The 21,174-nt window shown below is 41.1% G+C and overlaps 1 protein-coding gene and 1 long non-coding RNA gene across 3 annotated transcripts; both read right to left on the minus strand.

The window, feature by feature from the left end:
• Nucleotides 1-8,538: 8,538 nt before the first annotated feature.
• On the minus strand, nucleotides 8,539-17,915 carry LOC124312661. Its single transcript, XR_006910609.1, has 3 exons — nucleotides 17,774-17,915; nucleotides 17,645-17,697; nucleotides 8,539-8,712 (listed from the first exon to the last, which is right to left on the minus strand). It is a non-coding gene; the product is annotated as an uncharacterized LOC124312661 (long non-coding RNA).
• A 1,017-nt stretch (nucleotides 17,916-18,932) lies between these two features.
• LOC124312018 (protein YIPF5-like) lies at nucleotides 18,933-21,089 on the minus strand. 2 transcript variants are annotated; one of them, XM_046776408.1, is made up of 7 exons: nucleotides 20,964-21,089; nucleotides 20,681-20,820; nucleotides 20,379-20,617; nucleotides 20,252-20,286; nucleotides 19,996-20,106; nucleotides 19,627-19,808; nucleotides 18,933-19,245 (listed from the first exon to the last, which is right to left on the minus strand). In XM_046776408.1, the coding sequence occupies exons 2-7, from the start codon at nucleotides 20,812-20,814 to the stop codon at nucleotides 19,083-19,085; spliced, it is 864 nt and encodes a 287-aa protein (XP_046632364.1). In that variant the 5' UTR covers nucleotides 20,815-20,820; nucleotides 20,964-21,089; the 3' UTR covers nucleotides 18,933-19,082. The 2 variants fall into 2 exon arrangements, with proteins under 2 accessions (XP_046632364.1, XP_046632365.1); XM_046776409.1 differs by having other exon boundaries at nucleotides 20,937-21,081.
• Nucleotides 21,090-21,174: the final 85 nt, after the last annotated feature.

The following is a 21,174-nucleotide window of genomic DNA, read 5'->3' on the forward strand; positions in this document are numbered from 1 at the left end:
AATAATGCTCAGAGTATCTTCTTGGACGTGCGATAATACAAGAGAGATACCGTTAGTACTTAACTAGAAAAACAGCTTTCTCCAGCTACATACTTTGTAAAGGCTTTTTCTTCCTCTTGTTTTGTTTTTTTTCTTCTTCATTCCAAGCCCGGGCCTCCCCACCACTTTGAGTCCATCACGTTGCTGGCGACGACGATTATTTGGGAAAGAAATCGGCTGGTTAAAAGGTGTATGCCATGGCATGTATTTACAGTAATAATACTATTAGGTAAAGTAAACATTTAGGTCTTGCCCTACTCTGCACTCGGCCGAGATATACCAAAAAGCTTAAACCCCGCCAGCAGCAGTTCCGACCGAGATTTATTTTTTTCCTTGGTTTTTTTTTCAACTTTCGTCAGTTTCCTTCTTTTTTGAAGCTTCAACATATCCATGAAAGAAGGCTTTGTGAAAATATATCTTGTCTTCTCTGTTTTTCTCCTTCCTCAGGATTAATAACACAGACACGGAGCAGTAGGACAGCAGCACACTCCCAGCTCGTGCCGCATCCTTTTGTCGTGTGTGGGCTGACTAAAGGCATCTTTTCATTAGCTTTTAAAAGTTTTTTTTTTTTTAAAAGTCTGATATTTTTGTTTTCCTCCTCTTTTTCCTCTCATCCCACAATAGTCGTTCATGAGAGACGATCCCCCATTGTTTCGAACGCGTACAGGAAAAAAAAATCTCAGGAACCTCACGATTTATGTTTAAATATCAAAAGATGAAAAGAAAAAATGAAGAAAGTCAATAGAGACATTTGACCCAACCAACTTCTCCCCCATCGTAACGAAAACAAAAAGTAGGGGTTATTTGGGTGCAAATGACCGTCTATCTACATACGCATAGTCTCCCCCCAAAAGTATAGTTATATAGTATGTGTACAGCACCATATACTCTATACGTAAATAAATATTTCTCTTGGCTCTCTCCCTTGTCTTTACTTATAACACAGACGTCACGGGATAATAACGTGCCCTTATTGTATTTCTGTCCGTTTCTTACACATCCACCAGCCGTGCAGTGGGGGGTGCTGGACAATGGCGGATAAAGGAGAGGGCCGAAAAGGAAGGAAAGGAGAGTGAAGCGGCGCGCCTAGCGCGTTGAGTAACGCTGCGTATATATATATTCAACTTGGCACTTGATGTCATGAATAATAATCAGCACGGCTATCCTCAGAATACAGGTCCGTGCCAAATGGAAGCCAGGAAGAAACAAAAGACGCAAAGGAAGGAAGGAAAAGAGAGAAAATTTGCGTTTTTGTGTGTTTTTTTGAGAAAGAAAAGGTCGGCGAGAATGTGTGGGTTTGTGTATAGACTGCTGCTAAGACAACCACCATCACACAAGACTACTACTACTGCTGCTGCAAGAGAGATCTTTATGACTTTGTCTGGAACTTTTGACAGCTAAGGAATGCAGAGAGAGGCCCAAGATATGCTGATGCGCGTTCGAGGCGGCAGGTCATTACGGAAATGATTAAACCAAGTGAAGAGGCAAAAGACTCGGAAAAAAAAGTTCCCCTACGCCACACAGTGACGATGGATTGGACGAAAAAAGAAAAGAATATTATACGATATTCTCCTTTTCATTATTTCCAGAGTTTCCAGCAAGTCGAAAACGATGAAAAGAAGAGAAAGAGAAAAAAAAAGGCCTGGACCACGGCCCCCTAGTTCATCGCCCTCAGCGGATCCATTTCCCCAGCGGTCCGGAACGAAATTACATCGACCGACAAAATAAAAAAGGAAAAAAAGGAAGAAGAAGAGAAGAAAAATACCGGCCGTCGTCTTTTTTGTGTGTGTGTGTGTGTGTGAGTCTTAATAAAAGGGACGTAAACACCTCAAACACGTACGTCCGCTATGTGGCATTTTCTCTTTTTCTTGTTTTTAGAAATTGGTATAGCGTCCTTTATACCGACCGATCCAATCAAAAGCGATGCGGTTCCATCTAGAAACAAAAGATATCGGAGGGAATAGGAAGAAGAAAAAGAAATCCCGTTGGCGACCCGGAGAAGCTTCCAATAAACGTTAAGATAAACATTGAAAATGATCTATTGACAAACAGGAACCGGTCGCTATTGATGACGACATTGTCAGCAAAAAAATCCATCTCAAGATGTCCGAGTAATCAAAAGTATTGAGGTCAACAACTGCATTGCTGACGTGTAGCCACGACAAACGTCACGGTTGTTATTTCACGACGAAACACAAAAAAAAAAATTTTTTACTTAAAAAAAAAAAAAAAAATGTTGAAAATAGTTTTGCCCAATTTTCTTTCACCAAACATGACAGTGCGTAACAAATCGGCCTTAGAAATCTAGACACAATATGCAGCAGCATCTTTTTCTTGACATGGTATAAAAATACGTAAACAACATTCCAACCAAGCATCACGTCATATCCCCCCCCCCTCGTCTCTCTACGTCTCCCACTAAATCTTCAACATCCTTTCCAGTCTATACACAGACAAACTGCGTATGGCCTATGCTATAAACTGCGGAAGTGCATCTCCATGAATTCCCGTTTCCTTCCTTTTGAGCTTTTAAGTGAAAGGAGAAAAAAGGCAAGAAAACTGGAAACGACGTAACGACAACAAAAGCGTAGCCAGACAGCTCTAGAGTTGGAAATATACATACAAACACGGCTCGACTCAAGTGCGCATATAAATTCACTCGAATGAAAACAAGAAAATATGGTACCTACCAAAGTACACATTGTATACGTAGCACCATTGTATTATTGACTTTCTATTTCTACTTCTTTTTGACGCTTTTTGAACCGTAACATTTTAATTTTCTTTTTCTTTTCCTGCTGGGTGATTTTTCCTTTTTGTCTTCGTCTTGTCGCTGTCGGATGTATCATGCGACGCCCCTTTTTTATTCTTTCTATGTCAAAATGAGGAGGGAAACAGACAGCAGAGACAGAAAAAAAAACTCCCAACAAAATGGAACCACACAGTGAGACTACATGAGAAATAAACAGCAAAATAAACCGAGAGTTGAACTCGAATTCCGGCAACTGTTTAATTTTCCACTGGCAAAAGTCGGGAGTGCCCCGCTGTTTTCACGGAGCTCTTAGTAATTGACAGCTTTTCGTCATTTAAAATTCACGCTCTCCGCTTTCACCTGTTGTTACACTTCCTGTGTGTTACTCGACTATTTGTCTTTTTTAAAAAATTATCAAAAATGTATTGCTATAGAGTTATTCGGATACAGTTATTTTTGTTTCATTGGTAAATTTAACTTTCTGTTGCTTTGCTGGCTTGCGGGTAACGACCAGCCGTGTAAAAAAAAACGAACTACTGCATTTTATTCGACGCACAAAGAGAAAAGTTTACCAGTTTAATTACTCGAGATCCATTTCAATTAATTTGCTCCGCTTCTTTCTTTTTCTGGTACATGTAACGTAATGGAACTGAACTTTGGTATTTTAATGCAAGGTGTCAGATGGAAGGAAGGATTCAAGTTATCCATATTACATGATTTAGCCCAGAGCTACCAGCCTAACACCCATGCATGGAAATAAATTTTTGAAAATACTAAAGCCGGAGCACAACAAGCTAAACTTTCTTGCTTGCCTTACTTGAATTCGTTAACACCAAATGAGTTCACAGCCAAAGTTGAAAAAACATTCCCCTTTGAGCGTTGACCTTTCAAAGGTGACTCTTTGTGAGGCAATCTGCAAAGTTGTGATTTCGCCGAAGAACGAAAATGCGTCCAAGCGATGAACCGAAACATAAACTGTTGAAGGGTCAACAGAATCCAGCGGATTCCAATTCCTTTGAAATGGTAATTGGACGAACGCGTCAATAAGCGACTGTAATCAAATTGGAATCGAGGTCGTTACACTGAAAACAAGTAAATAACCACTCACAAATCTCATGCCAGAGTTCCTCATTCCATCTACATCAATGATCAAACAAATATTTTGGATGTGTCATCAACGGCAGACGTTCACTCAACACGACGGATTTTTTATTTAAGGGCGTCAATCAAAAGGAGAAAATGATTTCGACGAAAAGGCCTGAATCAAAGAAGTGACACAAGCGACGTTTGACACCTCAAGTGACGATAGCAACAGAAATATAGAAGTCAAGACGCGGGTGAGAATTCTTGACATTGTAAAGTGAGACAACCTTGCAGAATAAAACGCTGTTCTGTTTTGTTATGTAATGTTTTTTTTTTTAAGTTAAATAATAAACATAAAGAAAAGGTATAAACTTTGGCATTAGCCAAAGCCTACTCATTTGCATGCGTCACATACTCTTTTAAACAATAAAAAAAGTCACTGAAGTGACTAAATAGTTTAAGTTGACAAGGATTACTGATACATGAAAATGACGCAAATGCTATTCTTCGGAAGTGAACTGACCTTACCGTCGGTTGCCTACCGACTCGTAATGGAAATAAATAAAAAAACAAGCAAGCAAGCAAAAAAACAATGGCGTCATGCTGATTGCTCCATTTCAAAGACTCTTTTCATTTTGCCTTTAATGGAGACCCGACACAATTAATTTCAATTTCGCTCGTCTGCATCTTCTGTTGTGTTCACGGAGAGCAACTGACATTTTGTGCTCAACCCCCGTCCACAACTTCAAACGTCAAAGATCACGTGGCCTAAGCGGACACATCCTTTTGTGCCGTGACCCTTTCTTGTTTGTTTTGTTTTCTCTCTCTCCTGGACAAAGAAAAAAAGAACCTCAACAAAGCAGCAGCCCCCCGCTTCTTCTCTCCCTTGTTTAATAAATGACGGACTCGTGTCATCAGTCGCCCTGTTTGCAGAGTACGTATCCAGTAAACCCCGCGCACAACCCTGCGTCTAGCTGGGCAGGCAGGCATTCTCACGGAATGGACAAGTAAAGAGACACGAAACGAGCCCGGAAGTAATGTCTTTTGCGACAGCGAGAACAGAGGGCAGAGCCAGAGCCAGAAGAAGAAGAAGAAGAAGAAAAAGAAGAAAAATGATCATTCCATACCGATAAGTCAAACAAATGTCTAATAAAGAAGAGCTTGTGTAGAAACTCGGGGGAGAAACAGACACACATACAAGACAGCCGTACGAGGGGCTTGGCTTTTTTCGATGCAATAAAAGGTCGACGATGAAAGAGAGCGGCCGTTTCTTTTCTTTCACATGTCGGGAGAAGAAGAAGAAGAAGAAGAAGCAGGAAAAGTTATTGACGAGGTCCGCAGTATATACTACCGACGGTTGAATATCGGCGTAATGACGCACGGCCGACTCGCATCCACTCCCGACGCCAAATAATAATAAAGGAGATGTCATAAAAGTAGAAGAAAAAAGAACAAGCCAAAGCAGAAAGATGAAGCTTAGAAAGTGAAAGATGCTGGGGCTGAGAATGCACAAGAAAAATAGAAGATAGGACGCCGAGGACCATTGCCCAACTTTTAGATGTCACTTAACTCCCTCCCGAACGAAAAGACTCGGCACTCTCTCTACATTCTCACCCCATCTCTCTCTGATATGAAAGAGAGACCCTCCCCATGGTCTTCGGTCGGATGACAAACGGGGGCCCAAACGGGCATCAGCTCCTAGTGGCTGCCGTAAGGGCAAAGAGGGACGGCGTCAAGAGTTTCCTACCGAGTGATTACGCGGACATTCATCATCAGTTGGCGTCAAACATCTCCCGAAAGAGAAAAAAAAAATAACCCGCTCCAGCAAAGAGCTAGCGCGCAGAGATATGTGATACCGGCTAGCAAATAAACAGAAAAGCCCGTCGAATATTGTAAAAAGAAAAAAGGAGAAATAGGAGCTTGATAGATATTAAAGAGACAGAAACACTACGTGCGGGGTGCAAGAATGAGCGATTTATAATCTATTACCACGTCTACCAGTAAGTTCCCGTTCTTCGGCGCCACCGATGCAATGTTTCATCCGCCAAGGCGTATGTTTGTTTTATTTCTTTCTCTTCTTCAAAGGAACAGCAGCAAATCTAACGAGAACCAGCGAGTATCACTATACGCAGTGCACTCGGAGCGTAATTGATATTAATGGCAAGCTCAGAGAAAATGCTCTGCCATTGCTTCAAATGCATTATTATTACGTCTTCAAATCCCTGTTATGACTCTCAAAGATTAAACCCAAAGTTCATCTGCCGGTCACCGCGCCATTGGTCAAGATCGCTGTTGCTCTTGCCAGCACTGCCATTCTTTTTGAAAACAAAGTCAACTCCTGCTCAAATGGCGATAGATTGCGACTCAACGTGCCACTGTCTAGGACGTCATGTGCAAGGATCGCGTAGAGAGAGTTAGAGAGAGTGGCGGTAATATGTTCATTAGTAGCATCCTCCTCCTGCCGTTAAGTCCTCCAGACGCTCCGTGTCGTGATAAATCAAGACATATCAAATGCGTCCAACTCTGCCTCATGTCTCAAACCCGTGTTAGCCTTCGTGCCTGGTCAGGGACAAGCTCCAATACATGTCCTTAATCTGGAGCGCACAAGTTTCCAACAGACCAATCGAGGCCTGGCGCTGCTGCTGCCTCTTCTCTTGATGTCATTTCTTACATTGCCAAACGAGAGAGAGAGGGAGGATGACGACAGACGCCAAAGATAGTAGGCGGTGTATTCTTGGCACCACGAAACCGAAATCAATATTTCCCGCTCTCTCTCTCTCTGCTGTCGATTCGCGCAGGCAAAATGGGGGAAAAAAACGGGAAAAGGAAAGGATCAAATATTCACGTGTAGTGGATGCGCCATCGAGCGAGCGGGGGAGAATAAAGGCATCGCCAAAAATTGCAGATATTTTCAACGAAAAAAAAAGAAGAAGCAAGTGTCGTTTACACTTTCATGTCGACACATGAAACGGAAATCGGGGGTGTGTCGTGACATTCCCCACGTCTATTTTTTTTTTTCTCCTTGTAGTTGCGTCGATTCCTATAAATAATTGAATTACGCCAAGATGATGACAGCTGCTTGGAATAAATGAACAGCCTTGCGGTGGTAGCTTCTGCCTTCAACTTTGCGGCGGAATTCAATGCATATGTATCAAACCCCTAACCATCCCGACATTAAAGCTCAACTACGATACACTAGACCGGGCTTTGTATAGCATAGAGTCTAGCTAGCCACAAACTCCCGGCTCCTTGTAAGAAGAGAGACACAATTCCTTTCATTATCTGAATTCTAGCAGCCATCGCCCTCATTCTTATTCGCCTTTTTGGATGTGTGCCCGACTTCATTATGGATGACGATACATAATGGATGGATATAGAGTTCGCGCTGAGAAAAATATATACATATACATATGTGTATATATTATATTAGATATAGAATGAAATCTAATATATAAAAGAGAGAGTAGGAGTGTGAAGCCAAAAATCAATGTGCATCCAGCAATGACTCGCCTCTCATCCGGCTAGGACGCAAAGCGCGATGGTTTGATCAAACAAGAGTTGAAAATTGCACAACATTATAAAAAAGGCATATTACCTACGGAAAAGTCGGCGTACGAGTTAAAAAAAAAAGAGAAAAAAGCCGAGAAAGACGCAGCCACAAAGCGCCTGTGCACCGGCATCTAAACAGCTCCCTGCTCTATCTCTATCTTTCTTTTTCTCTTTATCTCTGCGCAACGAATCGATATCAGGGAGGCATAACAAGTCTTTTGTCTACTTCCAGCAGTAGTAGTTATACATCCAAGAAGATGGAAATTGGATGGGGGGAAACTCGAGAAAGGTAAAATGTACGGAATGTTGCACAGCTGTCTTGTCTGCCAAGCTCAGCCTAGTGTGTGTATGCATGTGTGCAAAGAGATTCACGCCATGTTAGGAGGAAGACGATTCTTGGTTCGGCAAGCGGGGGTCAATTAACTGGGACCGTCGTCTCTGCCGCCCAATCTAGAAACCAATTAAGATTCGCATACGAGTCAATCATGTAGACATGGCTGCTGCGCCTCCGTACTAGTTGCCGTCTTCACTTCAATGATTACACATGTACCAACGTTGTTAGAGCAACTTTTTTTTTCTTCCCCAGGCTCTTCTTTTGCCGTTCGCAAAAGACGACATGCACCAAGTCATGAACGAACGCAATGGACTTTTCCTTCCATCTACAGCCTAACGAGCCAGCCGCTACTCATTAGGCTAATTTCAGGTCTATTCTTTTAGTCAAAGTCTGCCAGGGCCCCTCCAAAGAAGACCGGTTCTCATCTAGTTCTCTTCTCTTGAGTCTTGACGCGATAGATTAATGAATGCTGAATCTCACAACTTTTATTTTGGACTCGGGCTTGATCTCAACGCCATTCAGACACGTAATCGCTTTTACATTTCACAAAAAAAAAAAAAAAAATCTAAAATGTCGCTAACTTTCTTTCCCTTCGCGCCTCCGATCAATAATCACCCTTCTTATTTTATTTCCCCCCTTTTTTTCGCTTGCTTTCGGCTACTAAACTAAACTCGGTCGTTACGTCGTTTAACGAGGTCTACACACACACAGACACAGACAGGGCACATAACAGTATAACAGACTCGCTCGTTTTCTCGGTAAATTGTATATTTTTCGCCATTTTAAAAGAGAAACAATTTTTCACGATACGACTATTGCGTCGATAGTAAGTGGTCGTCGTGGTCGTCTGCGCTTTGTCAGCTTGGGGAAGGGGGGAAAAAATCCCGGCAAAGCCGATGGCGCAGACGGAAATTGTACCGTGCAGCGGAGGTCCGCGTACATTTTTTAAAAGTGCCTATTTTTAAAGTGAACACGCAGAAAACGGGAATTTTAGACAGCCTCCAGATAAATACGTGTACCGAGAAAAGTGTTAAAAATAGTGCGTCGTAAAAAATAAATAAATAAGTTTGGCCGGGCAGCAGCCATACTCCACGTGTTACCAATAAATGGCACATCATTAGAGCGAAGACACTTGAGGAGAAAATTATAGACAAGATTTTTCAGCGCAACGACCCCCCCCCCCCTCCCCTATACACTAGTCCATAAAATTTAGCGGGGCATAAAGAAGACGCTCGAATTCGGGTCCTTAATCGAATGGCTTCCAGTTCAATCAACTATCGAAGTATATCCCATTACACACGCTGTCAACTTTCTGCATCCTCCCTTTCACTAGACGACTTTGCCGTTGATCACATTTCGGTAATTTGTCCGGCTCTTTTCAGCGACAGCTCCCACTACTACAACGCAAAGTCACACACACACACACCCCTTTTCTTCCATCTCATTACACGCGTACCTACTGATCCAGTAATCAGCTGCCGTGTAATCCCTTTAAGCTATGCAGAGAAGCAAGTTACTAGGATTCTCTATCCTAGCTTTATTCCCTATTCGAATTAATTCTTATTCAACGAGGAATAAAATTTCAACCAAAAATGAAATCGGTAAGGCTCGTACGTAACATGCATTAGAGTCCTTCTCCCGGTGGGGGAGACATATCGAACGGTTAGCTCACAACGAACAGGAAGAATGAACCGAAAAATCAAAAGGCAGTGATACATTTTTCAAGTGCAATTGCGCAATAAAATCTCGCTTGTTGCGCTGTTCTCATCGATGAATTTGTAGCTAGGAAGAAGATGAAAGAAATCGCGTGCATCTGGAATGAGGTGACGAGAGCAGATTGGCTTTGATTTTTCGTGTCATGCTTTTTGTGTTGGACATTTGACGACCGACGGCCGGGAGCGTCGCGTGACCAGCGCCTCTATCGTGCACCATAATAGTTGGTCACGAAACCTATCAAATCTATTTTAAAGAAGAAAAAAAACTAGGTCGTCATCGAAGCCTACGGGCTATCGGATACGTGAGTCTATTGTATCACATCATGGGAAAAATATATATATATATAATAGACTATTGCCTCATTCGATCGAATAAGAGAAGAGAAAATTACATCGATTCAAAGAGATGGCCGCCGCCTACGACGACGACGCGGACGACGAAGTGGATGCGATAGGAGGGGGGAATCCGGGGCCGCGGCCATCACATCACTGACGATGGTAATGATGATGAAGGCGACCGACCGGCCATCATCTCGAGTCGTGCCGTTCATCTGTTTTCATGCAGACGATTCACTCACAAAGGAGGAAAGAAGAAAAAGAAGGAGCAACACAAAAAAATATATAAATAGATAAGATGTCTGGATGTATCTGGCTCGAGTATTACGGAATGGCTGAGACGGATGGAGATGGAGTGAGACATACTAAGTGAAAGCTTCATTAAGTCTCCGTGATCTATCTATTTGGGCTATAACAGATGGCGCGTGTTCCGAGCTTTCACCCTAATGAAAACGACCCCCCGTGTCAACTGGCCACTTACAACTGACCCAACCAGACATAAAATCCTGAACACGAATATCTTTTGGGGGTTTCTGCTCTGCTCTGCTCTGCTCTGCTCTTTTCTTTTTTCTCTTTACTTAGTCATTTCTTTCAGTTAGATGCGACTTCTGCTGCCAAAATGAATTCCCTTTAAAGCCAGTTATAAGCCTACGCGATTCAGTATACAGTGTAGCAGACATCCTTCCAGACGTATGAGACGTCTAAACTTCAACGTCAATAAAACCACGGGGCCCAACATTGCGCCAAAAAGGCTCTCAGGGTTTCTTCGGTCCAAGGCCCTTTGATACCATGGAAACCGCAGCGTCTTTGATGTAAAGAGATAGGATTGTCGCAACATCATACAGGATGAGAAATCCGCCTTGTCAACGTTCTGTTAAGTGATTCAAATTTTTTGTTGTCAAATAAAAAAAGAATTCTACTTTTTTTTAGAATGCATCGGCATCACGGTTCCAAGCTGAAGCTCTTGTTCCCGACATATCGGTACCGTAAATACACCGATACAATACACCCTGGTTTCAAATCCCACGCTTGCTCTCAAGGGTTTTCCCTTTACCTACATCTTGACGTAGACAATTATCTAATATCAAGGCCACCTCATGTTTCATTTGAGCTAACCTTCGAATTTGAGTGGCGTGGGCGGGCGTTCATTCAAACTTTTTAAACGAATTTCCCGAAATGTAATTTTTTTTTCTTTTCGCCAAAAAACGTTGACAAAAAGAAACCATAAAAATGACTCCGGGGAATTCGGCCAACCTACGCGCTCACATTGTAATAGATGAGATGGAAATTTATTAGCCATTTATCCGATGATGGCAGATATACCATTAATAAAATAACACTTGAGTGGAAAGCCATTTCTTTTGCGCCTTTGACGTAACATTTTCCCTTGTTCTTTCAGCTTTTATTGAAAGAGAAGATCTCATCATCACTCATCCTCCTTGGTACAAGTCGCTGATTGTCCCGCCCGCTTTTGCCCGTCCAATCCCGGACGGAGGTGTCTAAAAGGCCAAAGATCCTCCCACCAAATCTCTGATGGATTAGGAACATCGTCTACTTCATATCCCAGCGCCCAAGCCGACCGCAGCGACACCACCAACAACCACAACAACAACAACAACAACTAGAAAATAGAGAGAAATATAGCCCCGGTCTAAACGCGGATGGTATATACCGGGATTCCCATCGGGATCCAATCAAGTCACGAAAGATCATCCGCACCGATATTTTTCTCTATTTTCGACGACAAGCGCAGCACATCCGTGGTAACAACGATCAACTTTTTTTTCTTCTTTTTCCACTTCATCGTTTGATTTTTCTTCGTTTATGGCGTGTTGCCTAACACCACACAGGGGAACAGAGAAGAGTCAACGACAACTCATGGCAACATGTCTAAACAAAGGCATAGCGATCCAATTTCTCACATTGCCCCATCTCCCTCCACCTTCGTTTAAAGGTGCACCTCGTTTTATTGAATGCCGTCGTCTGATACTCTGACACAAACAATCAACTAGATGTGAGGTATCGTCTTTTATATCTTGCTTTACCGTACATCTTACACACTCCGTCTGATCTCTTTACAATGCGACGGCAATGCTGGTGCCTGTTGGGGATCCGCCGAAACTTTTTTCTCGACGGATACCCAGCTCCAACATTCGACACGAAAAACTACTTGGCAAATTTTGAGAAAAAAAAGAGAAACGACATGAAAAGGGGAAAATCGTTCATCTTTCTATTCATTTTCTATCTTTCGTTAACGATCTTATCTTCAAAAATCTGGAAGGCTATTTTAAGAGACAAAAAAAAGACCAGAAAAAAAGAGAAACTGGAAGAAGCCATTGGGGGATCAACTGAAAGGGCTGGCGGGCCAAGCCGAAAAAGAAGCGAATGGTAGTAGGGGGTGGTGGTGCGGATACGCGCAATAAAAGTGTGCGCCAATACTCACTAGGTATAAAAAAAGAATCCATCGGAAATCAATACAGTTGCACGTCCTTCCCTCATTTCTTATATTGTTCTTCTTTCTTTTTAGACGACGTCTAAATAAATATTTCCATCTATCACATTGTAATCGCATAGCAAAAGGAAATACTACATTGTTTTTTTGTCGTGCGATAGTCATCTCTGGAAAGTGCAAGCGTAATCCGATTGGTAGTTGGGGAACGGCGCATTGTATTTGCGACTCTTTTATTTTCTTTCGGCATTTAAGTCTATTATAATAACACGGGGGTGGGTGGCCAATCATGTGAGTGACACTTAACCTCTACCTGAGTAGAGTCTTGTGCATCGCCTACCTGTTTTGGATAGATGAGTCGAGCCGACTCAAGCGTTGGTAGTTGTTACGCGTAATGGATTCTCAGAAAAACGAATTAATGACAACATTTTTTTCTTTTTCTCGACGAGTGAAGGAAAAAGTTTAGGCTCTCTTTTTGATTAATTTCGTTAAGGGAACGCGTATTTAATTAAAAAGTTGCCACCTCCCGGACGAAAAAAGTAGTTATCTTCTTCTTTTATACCTATTCGTCATCTGGGAAATGCTTTAGATGCGCTCGTAATGCCTCCAGTTTTACTTGATGTCACCCCATGGAGAAAACCCCTTAGCACATGAAGCCGTGAGAATTGAAATTTGACTGATTTCCTCCCAGCTTCCCTCCCACCTCGCTTATTCCCCCATCAAGACGTTGGCTAAGTGGCCCTGATAGTTTCCTAATCTACCGAGAGAGAAGACTTGACTTCAAGATGGCTATTTAACGTCTGTCCTCCCTCAACCGAGTCCCTGTCTTCATTTCCCTCCAGTTTTACTTCTCCCCCTTTTTTTGAGCTCCCTGCAAACGTTAACGTTTAAGATGGTGATCCCCTTTTCTGTCTTTTTTCTATACGGCCTCGTGTTTGACTTCCTCTCTTGGACGGCAATCACGCTACTCCGGTAGTCTGAAAAGCGAATTTCCTCCCTGGATCTATTCGGGCTACTACCACTATGGCTGTACACACACTGCAAGTGTCAAGGAAATAAAAAAAAAAAAAAGAAGAAAAGAGCAAGTATAGAAAGAGAAGAGAAAATCCGCTAAAAAAAAGGAGAAACCAATCATTTTGGAGAAGAGTAGAAGAAGAGAATGAGATTCATCGATCAACATCGCCCTAACGGTTTCCTCTCGTATACTTCTTCCAATCTTTCAGACACTATATCTCCTTCCACCCTTCGGCCATGCTCTCCTTCATCAAACCGGTAAATAAGAGATCAGAGTTTAGATACAAAAGAGAAGAGAAGCGATCGAGTAAAAATACTCTTCATCTTATATATCTTATATACATGTACTATCCCCGGCATCAATGCCACACCCGCTCAAAGCGACTTGAGTGCAGGAATTTGTCAAACAAGAAAACTGCAACTACATTAGTCAGTACCGAAAAAGGGTTACCTGACGCCTTCTTAAGTAGCCGACAGCACGTGCAAGTGTTGACGTTTCAACTGTGCCGAGTTCCATTTGAGGAACCGTCTCTCTACTCGAGAGAAGCGAGAGACAATTGCTGTCGGTAACAAATAAAAAGACGAAGGTGTCACGCAGATCGTCAACCATCACAAAAGGTTACGAAAACAAAGTGGAAGATCGTGACGTATTTCGCTTAATGCAGATTCGCATCGACTTCAAGAGTTTGGATAAGTCAACAGGGAGATGGAAGAGAGACACGGTTGCCCATCTCAAAGAAGACAGATTGCCTTTGCTTCAGCAACCGACTACAGAGAATCGTGCGAGTATATTGAAACGTAATTTATTTTGTCACGGGTCATAAACACCGACGCGCAAAATTCATTGGGCGAACCGAAGCAATTCAATTATTTCTACGACGAGAGCTTTTCAATTGTTTGTTCTCATTTTGCATCTTCTGTTCTACCCACCACCCCAATTTTTTCCCGTGCAAATTGCACTGCTGGAGAATACCGCTGTGTATTTCGCATAACTCGTCGACGAGTTCGAAGTGGTTAATAAGGGGGGGGGGCGAATGCGAATGCTCAGCCATAACAATTCGACGTAACAATACCGAGCACGGTGCATACGTAATTGGAGTCAAATAAGAAGATACTCTGAATAGACACAAGTGGAACTCTCCCATGTGGCGCGCGCGTCTGTGTAACGAGGCCTCGCTATTTCTACAATTTCAAGTGCCACGAGTTTTCAAGGCCCTAGGTATTTTGCATCAACCCTCACAGCACGGGACATACACAGAGAGAGAGGGGGAAATTCACTTGGTAACAGCGACCCTATTGTGGTTAGAGTCAATACCTCGTTAAGGCAATCATATCAACCCCCACAATTCTATAAGGCACTGAACAAGAATCCTCAAAGGAAAATAAAATGAATAGATACGCGTCCAGGCTAATTACGTCCGTGAGTTCTCTTACTTCGATCCTGCAGGGAAAGGTCACAAGTTCTAAGGTTTAAAGCCCTTTTCTTCTCCTTGGAACAACAAAGACACGATCCGTTTCAACATAATCACAAACTGTTTACGGCGTAGGAGGGAATATCCCGTCAACAACAAGATTCTCGTCAAAGGAATCCAAAATTTATGGACCGACAAATACGATGGTCATCAACAAGACTAGTGGGGATGCTATTTCGGCCCCACCTACTCAGATTTCGTAAACGAGCGGCCGACCATTTCCATCAGCTTTGCAGCAGTGGCCGCCACCGCCACCTTCTCCCTGGAGAGGATATCACGGAAACCGGTCATGTACTTTACAGAGCCCGCATACAATGTCGCTGAATAGCCAACGGTTGGCCATTGTCCTTGTTAGGTTCTCGATGACGTCTCCGTAGATATATTCCGATCAGGCTTTTCCACTCTTCGGCCGACGAATCCGGATCAGCGTTTCGGCGAGAAGAAGAAAAGAAAATATACAGTGCAAGTGAATTAGCGCCGCAGAGAGAGAAGTGTATAAAGAGGATAGCAAAGGGGCTAATTGATTTCTTCCAGCACCCTTCACAGGATCTCGACGAGGAACGGTTGTGAAGGGAGAAATAAGAAAACGGAAAGGTTTTGATGGTTTCTGACCAAATGTGATTGTTCGGGGATTCGAGGCATGATTCACTAGTAGATTATCCAGTAGAGCAAAAGAACGCGTTAGCGATAGAGAGTGAAAGATAAATAAGCTTTGTTTTCACACACAAACAATCGATCTCACCTAACATCGACGTGCCCGAATTACCTAGTAGAGCGACACTATTTCTAATTAAGAAGCGTCTCCCCACCCCCACCTCTTTCGCATGATAATCCACCAGCAAAACTTTAAAAAGTTATACGTTACCCCGACGAGAGAACGAACGACCATTTTAGTTTAAGGAACGCCGTATGCAACGAATCTATCAGCAGGATGTTAACTGATTTGGATTCTCGTTCAACTTATCAAAATTTCAAAAAGGTTGAATCGACGAGTACGACTTCCACGACAATGTCACCCACTCCCCTCACCCTTTAACTCCCCTTAATGATGGAAACATTCGGTCGATTCGAGACTGAATTCAATTACAAGAAACTTCCTTTTTCGTTTCATTTTCACTATACGACGGAATTGCGTGGTGCCTTCATGACGATAAGCAAAAAGCTCCTTCGGTGTAGTTGTCTGCTAGTTTCTATCATGATTGCACAAGACAAAAGATCCGGCTCGCTCAGCAGCTTGTGTTTCGTGGCCGTACAATATAATAAGTTTGCTTCGCCTTCTTGGCCAATTGATGGATGGCGAGCATTAAAACTTCCATCAAACAAAAGGCTCGGAACAACGCTACGTTTAAATTAACTGAAGAGTATAACCTTGATGGTTCCCAACCTTTGATTGCTATGAAAAACTTTTTAAACGTGAAATTGCAATCGCAAACAAAAAAGAGGGGAAAGGCCAATTATACGAGCCAAGTTCGACAAACTCTGGAACTGGGTTCGTGTTGACTGAAAATAGGAGAACGTTCATAATTAACCCGTTACTTTTTAACAGCACATTTTCAGTGGGGTTATTACTTATAAAGGATCAAACAATCAAACAGTTCAGGGAGGATAAAAGGGAAGAGGACGGACTCAACGTGTCATTTGTAACGTATCAGGAGACAACAAATGCATACAAGTGTGGTTCCTGGTGGATTACGGTGAATAATTCCTCTACATTGATCTGCAAACTTACATCCCACACACAGACGTCTCCCCCCCCCCCACACACACACACAAGTCTTGCTGTCGTCAGTTCTCTGAGAAGCTGCAAACGTCCTCTTACGTGGACTACAAGGCACACTTCTATCGATCGACGCGTCTCTTCGGGCAGAGAAACAGACGACTTGCACAGTTCTCCAATTAGACGACTTTATCATCCTTACAATTAAGATCAAGCGATGATCACATACATAGACATTCACATCACATCACCTTGATATGAGTGCACATTCTCATAAAAAATTTAATTTCCCATCATGCCATACTTATGAAAATCGACAATGATGCAGAGGCAACGACCACAAGGATCCGCCAGGGAACAACAATAATTAAATTACGCCTCGTTGATTTGATTCTCCAAATATCCCCCCTTTTTGTAAAAAAAAAATTGAACTTCCAGCCACAAGTAAAAAAAAAGACATTCACCATGCGTTTAGACCTCGGGGAAACACCAAGAAAACCGACAAATCGACCATTGGTTCTTCGTCGTCGATTTGTACGCAATGTCGTTTCAAGTGTTTTGCAACACCCAGAAAGGTAACAGGAAAAAAAAGGAAAAAAAAAATACGCATCGCATGACTGGAGGGAATTCAGCAGTGACTGATAACCACGACTCGATAGCTTGTAGACACGAGTCTCCATGGAGACGGAAGAGAGCTGTTAACCATTGGGAGAAAAAGGAAGAAAATATCCATAAGGTAGCAAATAAAAGAAACCCAGCAGTTCGGCCTCTGAGGCCCATCGACCAATAAAGAGTGAAATGTAGGGTAGAACCGAACTAGGACAGGTTCAGGTTGTTATTTATTCCAATGGTGACAGCCCCCCAAAAGTGTGGGAAGCAATAGTGTACAATATTTTAACGCTAGGGTGATGTCGATGTCTTGTTTTCAATCGAACAGTTAAAATTTTTTTTTGAATTCAGAAAACATAAGAACGAGCTATGGATCCTCTACATGACTTGACTGTTGGTCACAAGATGGCGTTGCAAACAAATTTTCAAAACTTAAATTCGGGAATTCACGATCATGTCGTGAAAAGAAGACTATCAATAATCAATATGTCCATTCAACAATAAGCATTTGATAAGATTCTCGATTGGCACAGAGCACACATACAACACATACATAAAGTTAAGCAATTTCCTACCTTGACGACTTGTCCCTCAGATAACTCTAGAAGTCCGGGTCACACCAAATTGACTACAGAAAAGTAATATTCATAAGCTCATGGTACTACTGGAATCAATTCTAAAACATTTAAGAATCTAATTTTTACCAGGAATGAGAAGTTCTTGGAAAACTCATTGCAGTTAACCTGGTGCAGCATTGAAGTAACACTGAAAGCATGCTGCAAATCTGGATCCACTCTGATAACCAATAAACCAGCCAATGGTCTTGTTTGTCTTAATAATTTGTTCAAAGCAAACGCAGTTATTAAAGAAGCCAATTTTCAATGAATGTTCACGATGGGGCGATGCAAAATGAGAGCCACTTGTTTCTGGAACCACTTAAGATCTAACTGTCTCGCTGGAGTGCAAAAACTGAAAACGTGGGTCGTTTCATTTTTTAACCCTACCTCCTCTAAATATGTAAATTCAGAATCAGTTGCCAAATCAGAGTCAATGTAACCTGGCCAATGGAATAAAAATCTAAATAGTTTCAATGTTTAGTATCAAATTTAAAAGGGGTAAAAAATTAAAATTGAATGTACACAAAATATCTAGTTTCTAAGAAAAATCAGAAAAATGCAATCGATCGTTAAAACTTAAAATTTTGTGCCAAAATCTTAAAATCTCCAGTTTGACAACAATAAAACTACAAAAATTCAAAATCTTTGGTTTTGAAGCAAACAACAAATATTGAATGTCGTAACGAAAAAAAGTATGCTTACTAATCACTAGGCTTCCTTCTGATTGGGCAATTCAATTCAATTTTCAATCGTACTTATTTGTAAAGAAACCTGCTCCAAGCTGGGTAAGCAACAATGCCACCTCTGGAACAGCAAAGAATGATCTTTAATTATTGTCAAGAGAAAAAAGAATAATCCTTAATTATTGTCAAGAGAATACATGGTATTTAAATCTTCCATCATTAAGTGCAATTAACGGTATCATGAAACAAGTTGATTTCTTCTTCACTGAAGTTAACAGCCATTATACAGGGGAGAAAAGAGTTCGTTGTGCTTGTGCTATAAAAATCAAGTTTCCGTTTCGATGGTTGTGTTTAATTCAACATACACAGATATCTGCTGCACACATAACTCAAGCTCACCGACATATACGATACTCTTTAGGATAATGATTGGTTATTAGTTTTCTTTTCAATTTATATCATGTTTTATTTTGTGTCTATGTTGGCTGCACTGTCGTTACAACATTAGCCGCGTATAATTCCATATGCGTAACCAGTGAATTGCTGATTTTACTTGTCATAGATGATCAGTCAGTACAGTATATTCATCACGATGAAGGGAATTATCTTTCAAAAGCTGGGGAAGGCAAGTAAATTTAACATATTTTAGAAGAAAAAAGAAGAAAACAAAATAGATGGAAAGTAAAAGAAAGAAATGGAGAATTCGTTTTTTTCTAGAAGATTGTGAGCAAAGCAAAAACGCCGTACAACATTGCGCACGGATATGCGACTAGCGGCTGTTGGTGATCCATAGTTAAGGCTGTTACAAACAATTTCGAAGCTGAAATCGAACACCACAGGATGGCCAATGCAGTCAACACAATACCGAGAAGTCCCCTAGAACAGGAATGATTTCTTTAATAACGATTGAATGATAGGACATGCAAAAAATGTTAATCCAATTAAAACATTTCTAGACATAGATTACCATCCTTGTATAGGAAACTGAATTCGATGAAAAAGGAAGACAGTTAAAAGATTATGTTCAGGACTTCAGGATATCGAATATTCGGATTGAAACAATACTAAAAAATTCATTACGATTTGGTAGCAATGCTAATGCTATTCATCTGTGTTTTGGAACTATTAATTATAAACGGGGGAATAATGTGCACTGAAGATGGGCATAGAGACAAAATCAATTGAACAAGAATACACCAATACATGTCCTATAGCACCTACAATGAAAATAACCCAAAGAGATCAAATGCAACTTACTGGAGTGATATTAGAATGCTGATTCCTGAGAGTGCGACCATGGGTAACAGGCAATACCCTAGGACACTGACGGTGACTCCAATGGAAACGCCCGAAACGGCCATCAAGTTGAGCATAGCGTAAATCGCCAGACAACCAAGTACGCCTATTCCATAGATGTAACTAAAATGGACCTTACCAGACTAAAATCAAAATTTAAAAAATTAATTAACAATAATTAGTTCATTAGCAAATCGCTACACAGAATTTCATTAATTAATGATCATGTTTTAGAAACTTGTTTGTGAAGCGTGAGGTAAATCAAAAGAAATAATAATATCAACAGAAATGTCATTTAAAGGAATGAACGTTTTCAGATTACATGCTTACCAGAAGGAGGAATCCTCCAAAAGCTAGGACGAATGCGAGTGGTCCAGCGAGGTCTGTGTCTTGCAAAATTGAGGCATCAGTCTCTCGCATAGGGTTCAGTACGGCTAACGTCTAATAACATAAAATTTTATATAATATTGTAACTGCCAATTATGTTAAACTAAAATTTTATCAGAAAATTCTAGTCAAAAAGCATTATTTTTTAAAACAGTCAATGACTGCCTATCATAAACTTTATTTTGTTAACATACTGTACCTTTTGAAAAATATGGTCAGGATTGATCCCAAGTTCTGTCAAAAGCACAAGAGCATTAATTATATTCTTCGATGAATAACAATAATTGCTTTTGTTGCATCTTCCAAATTAATAATGAATGAAACACCTTCAAGCAGAGGGGGTTCATCATCAAATCCAGTTCCACTGGAAGCCACAGTTGAGGCTGGGAACGAAGAGGCATTTGGATTTAAAAACTGCTGTCCACCATACACAGTTGGTGGTGATCCTATGTATGATGATTCGTAAGCCTGCTGTAGTGGTGGATAAAGTCCAGCTGAGGTGCTTGTGTCAGGAATAGTACTTGTATGAGCTGATGTTTGAGAATAATCAAATGACTGGAAGTGCCTGTTATCAACAAATTTTGTTTGTTATGAACAGTTTCAAAGGTATAACTAAAATAATGCTTACTGCTCTTGCCCGAAATTTGAATCCATGTCAAAAGAGATTCCTTCTCCTTGGTTAGCATCTCCCCAGCCATAACCAGGTTGAGCCATACCAGCAGACTGTCCATAATAATAATTTGGATCGTTTGGATTAGCCATATTGATCTATATGAAAAGAAACAACAACAAAAAAGGGAGTGAATTTTGAAAAAGAAAAATGCTTTAGCATGCAGAGATCCTTTTGTTTGATTTCACTCATAAAAACAAACATAATTTCTAACTTTTTATTTCTTTTCGATAAATTTTACCTTGTTTCAGCGGGAAAATATATTACTGTTAACTTTTACTGATAAATAAATAACAATCAGTAGACACACATATGTAGATGACGTTGGAACTTGGAAATAGATAGAGGAGTGGAACCGGCTTGTTTCGTCTGCTAAATAAAATAATCCCGCACAGTTTATAGTAATTTTTTATGTTAATAATATATTTGCTTAATAAAAAGAAACGTTCAAA

Source organism: Daphnia pulicaria, chromosome 8 (assembly GCF_021234035.1).
Source record: "Daphnia pulicaria isolate SC F1-1A chromosome 8, SC_F0-13Bv2, whole genome shotgun sequence".
Classification (NCBI taxonomy): Eukaryota; Metazoa; Arthropoda; class Branchiopoda; order Diplostraca; family Daphniidae; genus Daphnia; species Daphnia pulicaria.

Excerpts from the sequence above, each read along its gene's own strand:
- LOC124312018 (XM_046776408.1), bottom strand. The coding sequence starts at position 20,814 with ATGGCTAATCCAAACGATCCAAATTATTATTATGGACAGTCTGCTGGT. Across the intron at positions 20,618-20,680 it reads TCAAATTTCGGGCAAGAGCA|GCACTTCCAGTCATTTGATT; the intron begins GTAAGCATTATT and ends TGTTGATAACAG. Across the intron at positions 20,287-20,378 it reads TGAACCCCCTCTGCTTGAAG|AACTTGGGATCAATCCTGAC; the intron begins GTGTTTCATTCA and ends TGCTTTTGACAG.